This window comes from Scyliorhinus torazame, chromosome 21 (assembly GCF_047496885.1).
Source record: "Scyliorhinus torazame isolate Kashiwa2021f chromosome 21, sScyTor2.1, whole genome shotgun sequence".
NCBI classification, from domain to species: domain Eukaryota; kingdom Metazoa; phylum Chordata; class Chondrichthyes; order Carcharhiniformes; family Scyliorhinidae; genus Scyliorhinus; species Scyliorhinus torazame.
This window is the reverse complement of record NC_092727.1, coordinates 78,754,027-78,766,086: the sequence shown is the minus strand read 5'-3', so window position 1 is coordinate 78,766,086 and position 12,060 is coordinate 78,754,027. Positions and strand designations below refer to the sequence as shown.

Genomic DNA, 12,060 nt, shown 5'->3' with positions numbered 1-12,060 from the left:
ATGGGGGGGGGGGGGGGGGGGATGGGGGGGGGGGGGGGGAGGGATGGGGGGGGGGGGGGGGATGGGGGGGGGGGGATGGGGGGGGGGGGGGGATGGGGGGGATGGGGGGGGGGGGGGATGGGGGGGGGGGGGGGGAGGGATGGGGGGGGGAGGGATGGGGGGGGGGGGGGGATGGGGGGGGGGGGGGGGGGGGATGGGGGGGGGGGATGGGGGGGGGGGGGATGGGGGGGGGGGGGGGGGGAGGGATGGGGGGGGGGGGGTGGCCTGAGACAAGGCAGTTGCCAATTAGGGCTAGTTTTTATTTTTTGTTATTTAATATTTATTTATTTGTTGTTGGTTTTGTTTAAATTTAAAAAAGGTCATTATTATCTGTATTGTTACAATGTTGTGTAAAGGATGCACAATGTACTGTGTTGGTTGACCAAAAATTTTCAATAAAATATTATTTAAAAAAAATAAATAAATAAATAAATAAAAAATCAGGGACGCTTTCGTTACGGACCTGGGGTCGGCGTACATCCACCAGCACCTCTTAGAAGGGGGTACGCTCGACCTCGCGGCGACCAAGCAACCCGTGACCTCACTAACGGTAGCCTCCCGTAATGTACAATCGTACGCCCCCGACCGCACGGCGCCCCCCTCATGGACATCGTGGGCCCCACAAGTGGCTGCCCCCAGCAACCCCAAGCCTGCGCCGCGCGGCAGCCAGCCAGCCCTGGGGGGCCCAAGTGCTATTTCTGTGGGCAGACAAAGCACCCCCGGCAGCGCTGCCCGGCGTGGAGTGCAATCTGCAAGACCTGTGGAAGAAGGGACATTTCGCTGCGGTGTGCCAGGCCCGGTCGATCGCTGCTGTAACCAGCCCCATTGTTCCTGCAACCCCCACGTGCGACCCGTGGGCACCGCCATTTTCGTCCCCGCAGCCCACGTGCTGCCCGTAGGCGCCGCCATCTTCCCCCCATCAGACCTCGTGCGGCCCATGGGCGCCGCCATCATTAACGCCGCCTGCCATGTGCGCCGCCATCTTCGGCGCCATCTTGGACGGCGCCTCAGGACCCCTGCTCATCGGGCACCTCATCTGGCCGCTCATCGCCCGCCACTGCCGCCGACCAGCCCGGGGCCCACCGAGACCAGCCGCAGCTCGCCTCCATCATGCTCGACCAGTCCCGGCCACACAACCTCGCAACCGCGACAACGACGGTGAAAGTCGATAGCCACAAGACACCCTGCCTTCTCGACTCCGGGAGGACGGAGAGCTTCATCCACCCCGATACAGTAAGGTGCTGCTCCCTCTCGGTACACCCCATTACCCAACGAATCTCCCTGGCCTCCGGATCCCACTCCGTGGCGATCCGGGGGTACTGCATCGCCACCCTCACCGTCCACGGCGTAGAGATCAGCAACTTCTGGCTCTACGTCCTCCCCAACCTCAGCGCTGCCTTGCTACTCGGCCTGGACTTCCAGTGCAACCTCCTACCACCCCTCACCGTATGCGGCCTCACGACCCTTAAGATCGACCTACCCTCACCCCGGATTGCAAGCCCGTCGCCACCAGGAGCAGACGGTACAGTGCCCAGGACAGGACCTTCATCAGGTCGGAGGTCCAGCAGCTACTGCAGGAAGGCATAATTGAGGCCAGCAACAGCCCCTGGAGAGCCCAAGTGGTAGTAGTAAAGACTGGGGAGAAACACAGGATGGTCGTTGACTACAGTCAGACCATCAATCGGTACACGCAGCTCGACGCGTACCCCCTCCCACGCATATCTGATATGGTCAATCAGATTGCACAATACTGGGGCTTCTCTACAGTGAACCTAAAATCTGCCTACCACCAGCTCTCCATCTGCAAGGCGGACTGCCAATACACTGCGTTCGAAGCAGACGGCCGCCTTTACCACTTCCTTAGGGTTCCCTTCGGCGTCACTAATGGGGTCTCGGTCTTCCAACGGGTGATGGACCGAATGGTTGACCGGTACGGACTGCGGGCCACCTTCCCGTACCTAGATAACGTCACCATCTGCGGTCACGACCAGCAGGAACACGCCGCTAACCTTTTCAAATTTCTCCACACCGCCAAACTCCTGAACCTCACGCATAACAAGGAGAAGTGCGTGTTCAGCACCAACCGCTTAGCCATCCTCAGCTACATTGTGCAAAATGGAGTCCTAGGGCCCGACCCCGACCGCATGCACCCCTCATGGAACTCCTCCTCCCCCACTGCCCCAAGGCCCTCAAACCATGCCTGGGGTTCTTCTCATACTACGCCCAGTAGGTCCCTAACTATGCGGACAAGGCCCGCCGACTCATCCACTCCACAGTTTTCCCCCTGACGGCTTTCAACTGTATCAAAGCTGACATCGCCAAGGCCGCGATGCACGCGGTCGACGAGACCCTCCCCTGACTGCCACCCTCAACCAGGCAGGCAAACCCGTAGCATTCTTTTCCCGCACCTTCCATGCCTCCAAAATTCGGCACTCCTCTGCCGAAAAGGAGGCCCAAGCTATCATAGAAGCTGTGCGGCATTGGAGACATTACCTGGCCAGCAGGAGATTCACTCTCCTCACTGACCAATGGTCGGTTGCCTTCATGTTCAGTAATACACAGCGGGGCAAGATCAAAAATGATAAAATCTTGAGGTGGAGGATCGAGCTCTCCACCTACAATTACGAGAAATTGTATCGCCCCGGTAAGCTCAATGAGCCCCACGATGCCCTCTCCCGAGGTACATGTGCCAGCGCACAAGTAGACCGACTCCGGGCCCTACATGATGGTCTCTGTCACCCAGGGGTCACCCGGTTCTTTCACTTCAAAGGGCCACAACCTACACTACTCCATTGCGGTAGTCAGGGCGGTCACCAAAGACTGCCAGATCTGCGCGGAGTGCAAACCGCACTTCTACCGGCCAGACCGTGTGCACCTGGGTGACACGCCTCAACATGGACTTCAAAGGGCCCTTCCCGTCCTCCGACCGAAACACGTACTTCCTGAACGTGGTCGATGAATACTCCCGATTCCCCTTCGCCATCCCTTGCCCCGATACGACGTCTGCCACAGTCATCAAAGCCCTCAATAGCATCTTCGCCCGGTTCGGTTTCCCCGCTTACGTCCACAGCGACCGGGGTCCTCCTTTATGAGTGATGAGCTGCGTCTGTTCCTGCTCGGCAAGGGCATTGCCTCGAGCAGGGCGACCAGCTACAACCCCCGGGGAAACGGGCAGGTGGAGAGGGAGAACGGGACGGTCTGGAAGGCCGCCTGCTGGCCCTACGGTCTAAAAATCTGCCGGTCTCACGCTGGCAGGAAGTCCTCCCCGGCGCCCTCCACTCCATCCGATCGCTACTTTGCACTGCGACTAATGAAACCCCCCATGAACATCTCCTTGCCTTCCCCAGGAAGTCCACCTCCAGGGTTTCGCTCCCAACGTGGCTGGCAGCTCCTGGATCTGTCCTCCGCAAGAACGTGCGGCTACACAAGGCGGATCCGTTGGTCGAAAGGGTACAGCTGCTGCATGTGAACACGCAATACGCCTACGTGGCGTACCCCCACGGCCGCCAGGACACAGTCTCCCTCAGGGACCTGGCACCAGCTGAGTCCCCACCCCCCCCCCTCCAATTGCCCCGGCGCCACACATCCTCCTCCCAGCGCACCTCACTACAGCCCCCGCCCCAGGACGATCCGTCCTCCCATTGGTTCCACCCAGGGATGAAGATGAGGACTACATGCTCCTGGAGTCACTGCCGACTAAGCCGGCACCTGCATCACCACCGGGACTCACAACGGAGGATCAAGGCACCTGACCGACTAAATTTGTGAACTTTCACCAAACTGTACACTTTAAAAATGCTCACATACCATGTAAATAGTTTTTACACCACCCCCGCTGGACTCTTTTTTAACAGGGGGTGAAGGGATTGATGCAGTATCAATTACAACAAGACGAGAGTAGAGAGTAATCAAGGCTTTATTAAGCAGAGATGTGTTGCCTCCTGCAGCTGCTGCCGAAATGGCTGCAGCTCGGTGAGCACACACATTTATACTCTGCCTACTGGGCGGAGCCAGCAGGCAGGGATCTACCCCTGTTCCTGTAGTACAGGAATCTTACCGTATTACCTCTCATATTTGTATTATACAAACAGTGGTGACGACCACAAAGACACTTCTTAGAATCTGTCTCTTTGACTAAGCTGTTGGTCATCCTCATAGGGCTTGATGTCAAATTATGTTTTATAATGTGCCTGGGACATGTTATTATATAAGTTGAATGCAAAGTGCCAATTCACCCCCTCCTCTCTTGTGTGCATTACAGTGGGATCAATCTCACAGAACCTAACTAAAACAAAAATTGGGATGTATTTTGTTCTGAATGCTTTCCGCCAGCCATTTCAACGCTGAGATAAATTCCAACTGATCTTATTTTAGGGATTAGGAGAGTGAATACTTTTGTTCTCATCCAGATATTAATCCAGGGGAAATGAATCACTTCCTTATTTCCGGATCCAACATTCCCTGGTCAGGTACAGTTTCGTCCAACAGCAATTTATAGAATCATAGAATTTACAGTGCAGAAGGAGGCCATTCGGCCCATCGAGTCTGCACCGACTCTTTGAAAGAGCACCCTACCCAAGCCCACACCCTATCCCCATAACCCAGTAACCCGACCCAACACTAAGGGCAATTTTGGACACTAAGGGCAATTTAGCATGACCAATCCACCTAATCTGCACGTCTTTGGACTGTGGGAGGAAACCGGAGCACCCGGAGGAAACCCGCGCACACACGCGGAGAACGTGCAGACTCCGCACAGACAGTGACCCAAGCCGGGAATCGAACCTGGGACCCTGGAGCTGTGAAGCAGTTGTGCTAACCACCATGCTACCATGTTAGATTAACCACCATGATACCGTGTTAGGCTACCCCCTGTTAGATTTACATAGCCTCTTTATTGTAGTCAAACATCCCAAATTGTTTCAGAGGAACCTAGGAGCCTAGTCAACAACAAAAGATTGACACAAAAAGCCACGTGTGGAGATTGGATGGGCGCCCAAACGTTTGGTGAAGAAGGGAGGTTGTAAGGAGAGAGAGGTAGAGACGGAGAGGTTTGGGGCCCAGAAAATGCGCAGGAGGCCATATTTGGAGCATGGCAGAGACCTCAAGAGGGTTGGAGGGATGAAGTAGGTTTCAGAGATCAGGAGGGGTGAGGCTCCAGTGAGATTCAAAAACAGGTGTGAGATTTAATAATGGAGGCATTGCTGGATTTGGGGCCAATATTTATCAAGAAGAGGTAGGGTCAAAACTCTCTACTTTGCCCCAAAAATACACCTCAGTCCCAACCCCTTAGAATGAACTTAACTGGAAAAGAGAAGACTGGGAGGGCGATTTGACAGTGGGCTTTAAGATAATGAAAGGATTTGATAGATAGACATAAGGGAGGGGCTTCTACTTCCAGGCAAGACCAGAACAAGAAACGTAAATTCAAGATGGGCATCAACATATCCGGTAGAAAGTGGTAATAACCACTTCAAAGAGCAGTTGATTAGCAGAAAGACATTTAAGGGGAAACTACATAAACATGTGAGGCAGACAGGAATAGAAGACAAGCCCCGTGTTTCCCAGCCACCCGCGGTTTATGAGCAGCGGGATTCTTTACTCCCGCCGTTTGTGAATGGAATTTCCTATTGAAGCCACCCACACTGCCGGGAAACCCACGGGCTGCCAGCGGCAACAGAGAATCCCAACGCCCATAGAATTCCGGCCCATGTTTGCTTTTAATTTTAATTTTATTTTTATGAAGGGGAAATTTAGCTTGGCCAATCCACCTACCCTGCACATAGAACATAGAACATTACAGCGCAGTACAGGCCCTTCGGCCCTCGATGTTGCGCCGACCTGTGAAACCACTCTAAAGCCCATTACACTATTCCCTTATCATCCATATGTCTATCCAATGACCATTTAAATGCCCTTAATGTTGGCGAGTCCACTACTGTTGCAGGCAGGGCATTCCACGCCCTTACTACTGTCTGAGTAAAGAACCTACCTCTGACATCTGTCTTATATCTATCTCCCCTCAATTTAAAGCTATGTCCCCTCGTGCTAGACATCACCATCCAGGGAAAAAGGCTCTCACTGTCCACCCTATCCAATCCTCTAATCATCTTGTATGCCCCAATTAAGTCACCTCTTAACCTTCTTCTCTCTAACGAAAACAGCCTCAAGTCCCTCAGCCTTTCCTCATAAGATCTTCCCTCCATACCAGGAACATTCTGGTAAATCTCCTCTACACCCTTTCCAATTCTTCCACATCCTTCCTATAATGCGGCAACCAGAATTGCATGCAATACTCCAAATGCGGCCGCATCAGAGTTTTGTACAGCTACAACAAGACCTCATGGCTCCGAAACTCAACCCCTCTCCCAATAAAAACTAACAAACCGTACGCCTTCGTAACAACCCTCTCAACCTGGGTGGCAACTTTCAGGGATCTATGTACATGAACACCGAGATCTCTCTGCTCATCCACACTGCCAAGCATCTTACCATTAGCCCAGTACGCTGTCTTCCTGTTATTCCTTCCAAAATGAATCACCTCACACTTTTCTGCATTAAACTCCATTTGCCACCTCTCAGCTCAGCGCTGCAGCTTATCTATGTCCCTCTGTAACTTATAACATCCTTCCGTACTGTCCACAACTCCACCGACTTTAGTGTCATCTGCAAATTTACTCACCCATCCTTTTACGCCCTCCTTCAGGTCATTTATAAAAATGACAAACAGCAGTGGCCCCAAAACAGATCCTTGTGGTACACCACTAGTAACTGGACTCTAGTCTGAACATTTCCCATCAACCACCACCCTTTGTCTTCTTCCAGCTAGCCAATTTCTGATCCAAACTGCTAAATCACCCTGAATCCCATGTCTCCATATTTTCTGCAGTAGCTTACCGTTGGGAACGTTATCAAACACTTTACTTAAATTCATATACACCACATCAACTGCTTTACCCGCATCCACTTGTTTGGTCACCTTCTCAAAGAACTCAATAATGTTTGAGGCACAACCTACCCTTCACAAAACCGTGTTGACTATCTCTAATCAAATTATTCCTTTCCAGATGATTATACATCCTATCTCTTATAAACCTTTCCAAGATTTTGCCCACAACAGAAGTAAGGCTCACTGGTCTATAATTACCGGGGTTGTCTCTACTCCGCTTCTTGAACAAGGGGACAACATTTGCTATCCTCCAGTCTTCTGGCACTATTCCTGTTGACAAAGATGACGTAAAGATCAAAGCCAAAGGCTCAGCATTCTCCTCCCTAGCTTCCCAGAGAATCCTAGGATAAATCCGATCCGGCCCAGGGGACTTACCTATTTTCACACTTTCCAGAATTGCTAACACCTACTCCTTATGAACCTCGAGCTCTTCTAGTCTAGTAGCCTGCATCTCAGTATTCTCCTCGACAACATTGTCTTTTTCCTGTGTGAATACTGATGAAAAATATTCATTTAGCACCTCTCCTATCTCCTCGGACTCCAAGCACAACTTCCCACTACTGTCCTTGACTGGCCCTACTCTTACCCTAGTCATTCTTTTAGTCCTGACATATCTATAGAAAGCTTTAGGGTTATCCTTGATCCTACCTGCCAAAGACTTCTTATGTCCCCTCCTGGCTCTTCTTAGCTCTCTCTTTAGGTCCTTCCTAGCTAACTTGTAACTCTCGAGCGCCCTAACTGAACCTTCATGTCTCATCTTTACATAAGCCTCCTTCTTCCTCTTGACAAGTGTTTCGACTGCTTTAGTAAACCGCGGTTCCCTCGCTCGACCACTTCCTCCCTGCCTGACAGGTACATACTTATCAAGGACACGCAGTGGCTGTTCCTTGAACAAGCTCCACATTTCCATTGTGCCCATCCCCTGCAGTTTTCCTCTCCATCCGATGCATCCTAAGTCTTGCCTCATCGCATCATAATTGCCTTTCGCCCAGATATAACTCTTGCCCTGCGGTATATACCTATCCCTTTCCATCACTAAAGTAAACGTAATCGAATTGTGGTCACTATCACCAAAGTGCTCACCTACTTCCAAATCTAACACCTGTCCTGGTTCATTACCCAGTACCAAATCCAATATGGCCTTGCCTCTCGTTGGCCTATCTACATATTGTGCCAGGAAACCCTCCTGCACACAGTGGACATCTTTAGGTTGTGGGGGGGAAACCCATGCAGACACTGGGAGAATGTGCAAACTCCACACAGATAGTGACCTGGGGCCGGGATCGAACCCGGGTCCTTAGCGCCGGGCAGCAGTGCTAACCACTATGCCACAGTGCCACCTGAATTCCCACCCGTGTTAATGGAGTTAACTAAAGAAGGTTGAGAGGTAGCTCGTGTGAGGAATGAACATTGGAATGGACCTCTTAAAATGGCTTGTTTCTCTACTGTAAATAGTCTATACTTCAGCAGAATGACTTTCTTCCATTTTCTATATTGACCCATCCTTATATTTGAGTGTGAAGCTACCAGGTTAGTCTCAAAACACGATGAACTGTCTTGATGCTCCCCAAACTCAATTTAACTTAATTTTTATCAACCAATATGTTACTCAGCACTGGGAATTGGAATAGTCAAGGCTTTAGTTTGTAGGAGGGAGGCCAGAGAATCCCGCCCACAATGGTTTGGCCTCAACTGCTTCCTGTGGTGGCGAATTCCACAGGCCCATCACTCTCTGAATGAAGAAATTTCTCCTCATCTCAGTTCTAAATGGTTTACCCCATATCCTTAGACTGTGACCCTGCTGCTGGACACCCCCACCCATTGGGAGCATCCTTTCTACAAAGGGCAGCAGGGTGGCACTGCTGCCTCACGCACCAGGGACCAGGGTTCGAATCCGGCCTCAAGTGACTGTGTGGAGTTTGCACGTTCTCCCCGTGTCTGCGTGGGTTTCCTCCGGGTGCTCCGGTTTCTTCCAAAGATGTGCAGGTTAGTTGGGTTGGCCAGGCTAAATGGTCTCTTGATGTCCAAGGATGTGCACGTTAGATGGGGTTACAGGGATGGGGTGGGGGAAGTGGGCTTGGGCGGGGTGCTCTTTCAGAGTGTCGATGCAGACTTGATGGCCCAAATGGCCTCCTTCTGAGCTGTAGGGATTCTATGATTAGCCCTGTTAGAATTTTATAGGCTTTAGATGGATTTTTATAGTTGTCACAGTCATCATCACTGAGACCAGCTTTTTATATTCCAGATTTTTCTCATCAATTGAATTTAAATTCCCACCAGTTGCCTTGTTGGGATTTGAACCCATTTCCCCAGAGCATTAGCCTGGGCCTCTGGATTTCTAGCCCAGTGACATTACCACTACACCACCATCACCCGTCCTGCTGGAAATGGGTGCCCTCTCGTACTTGTTCTCAGGAAGGCGGTGAAGATAGGGTAGTGGCATATCAGAACTGTGGGACACTCATCACCACCAGCTTACCAGCCACATGGTTCATCTGGGTGGGGTTGGGAAGGGGGAGGGGTGATTTCAGAAAGATCTCACTGTGCTTTATGAAGTGACCCTCCCACTGACGACTGAGATATGACACCTGGCTAGGGAGTTCCTCAGTCCAGGTGAGTTTGCTGTCTGATCTGGGAGTGAGACTGGAACAGTCATTTAGAGATGTTCAACTTGAGCCATTCTTTCACTGAGGAGTATCATTCAGGGGATGTGAAGGGAAGGGACAGTTGACCAGGAACAGAGCGTTGCAGTTTTGGGATGCCTACATGTGGAATTTGGAAGTAAGTTTACTATTGGAAAGTTACTGAGGCATTTCCCATCAATCTCATCTGCTCTTCAGAAGCTGTGTCTTACCCAGATTCAAGCTGCTGATGCTCATTCTTTCTCCTGTTAGATTTGAGCAGTCGTTCATCATCAGCCTCATCCTTGGTCGTTCCGGCAACTTCTGGACAGCCCTACAGGACGCTAACCACCCGGGGGTTTTCCAATGGATGGGTGGCGACGCCGTCTCCTTCACCAACTGGAATCGAAACCAGCCAGGTAACGGCATGGCCCCTTTAAACCAGCCACGTAACAGCCTGGCTCCTTTAAAGCAGTCAGGTAGCCGCGTGGCCCCTTTAAACCAGCCAGGTACGAGTGTGGCTCCTTTAAACCAGCCAGGTAACAGTGTGGCCCCTTTAAACCAGCCAGGTAACAGCATGGCCCCTTTAAACACGCCAGGTAATGGCATGGCCCCTTTAAACCAGCCAGGTAACAGCGTGGCTTCTTTAAACCAGCAGGCTACAGCGTGACTCCTTTAAACCAGCCAGGCAACAGTGTGGCCCCTTTAAACCAGCCAGGTAACAGCGTGACTCCTTTAAAAAAGCCAGGTAACAGCTTGGCTTCTTTAAACCAGCCAGGTAACAGTGTGGCCCCTTTAAACCTTGCTGCTCGGGCACAGATAGGTGTCGCTTGGGAAACTTCTGGCTCCTTTGAGTGGGTTCAACAACTGCTTCAGGTTTAGGGGAATGGTTGGAGTATGTGACCATTCAGCTGTGTCCACTCAAACCCCCTCCGCCCCCCTTACCCGCCTTGGGAAAAACGGGAAAGAAGCTCCCGTTGCAGATATTTGATACACTTGGGTTACAAGGGTAGGGTCCTAGGCCCAGCCACCTTCAGCTGCTTCAGCTACAATCTTCCCTCCATCATTAGTTTAGAAGTGGGGATGCTCGCTGATAATTGCACAAAATTCTGCACCACCCGCGACTCCTCAGATATTGAAGCAGTCCGTGTCCATATGCAGCAAGATCTGGACAACTTTCAGGCTTGGGCTGATAAGTAGCAAGTAACATTCAACTGAACTGGGCCAGCCATATAAATACTGTGGCTGCAAGAGCAAGTCAGAGACTGGGAATTCTGCGGCGGGTAACTCAACTTTTGACTCCCCAAAGCCTGACAACCATCCACAAGACACAAGTAAAGAGTATGATGCAATACCCTCCGCTTGTTTGGATGATTGTAGCTGGAAAGTGATGCACTATCAATTACCACAAAGACGAGAGTAGTGGAACAATCGAGGCTTTATTGAGCAAAGATGTTGTGCCTCCTGTAGCTGCCACCAGAATGGCTGCAGTACCGGTGAGCACACACATTTATACGCCATCTACTGGGCGGAGCCAGCAGGCAGGGATTTACCCATGTACCTCTATTATACGTGTCTTACTGTAATACATATAATACTGCTAGTGGTGACTACCACAGAAAGTGACATTCAAGATGCTCAACATCATCCAGGACAAAGCACCCCATTAAATATTCAGTTCCTCCACCACCAGCACACCGTGATTGCCGTGTGAATCAGCTACAAGATGCACTGCAACAACCTGCCGAGGGTCTTTCAACAGCACCTTCCAAAATTCATAACCTCAACGCCATGCCGGATAAAAGCATCAGACACGTGGGAACATCCGATTGCTCTCAAAATTCCCCTCCAAACCACACACTCCTGCCACAGAACTACATCAGCGTTCCTTCACACTCACTGCATCAAAATGCCGGAGTCCATCTTTAACAGCACTGCGGAGTGTACCTACACCACAGGGACTGCAGCGGTTCAAGAAAGCAGCCACCACCCTCTCGAGCAAGTAGGGATGAGCAACAAATACTGGCCTAGCCAGTGACTCTTACCTGAGACCATAAGATATAGGATCGGAATTAGGCCATTCGGCCCATCGAGTCTGCTCCACCATTCGATCATGGCTGACATGTTCCTCATCCCCATTCTCCTGCCTTCCCCCCATAACCCCTTGATCCCGTATTAATCAAGAACACCAGATTTGTGCTTGAGATGCTGTTACCTACAGGGCTACAAACCAAGAGGAATGAATTTTAAAAACGCTTTTTGAAATACTGCTGCTTAGGAACAGAAAGAAAATAAAGAACCTGTGACCGTCTGCACCCTCCGAATGTCCACATGGCACCTTGCAGTAAATTATATACTTTTTGAAGTGTAGTCTCTGCTGCAACGTAAGGAAAGCAGCAGCCAGTGCACAGTGAGATCCCACAACAGGAACCCAGAAGGTAAAAACAGTTC

General features: G+C 51.1%; 1 protein-coding gene across 3 annotated transcripts in view; it reads left to right on the top strand.

Annotated features, from left to right (window-relative positions):
• The window catches only part of mrc2 (mannose receptor, C-type 2), a 603,955-nt gene that overhangs the window by 222,688 nt on the left and 369,207 nt on the right, over positions 1–12,060 (top strand). For all 3 annotated transcript variants that reach the window (XM_072486972.1, XM_072486974.1, XM_072486973.1), the window contains one exon: positions 9,883–10,028. In XM_072486972.1, the coding sequence (XP_072343073.1) occupies positions 9,883–10,028 (146 nt within the window). The remainder of the gene's footprint in view (positions 1–9,882; positions 10,029–12,060) is intronic.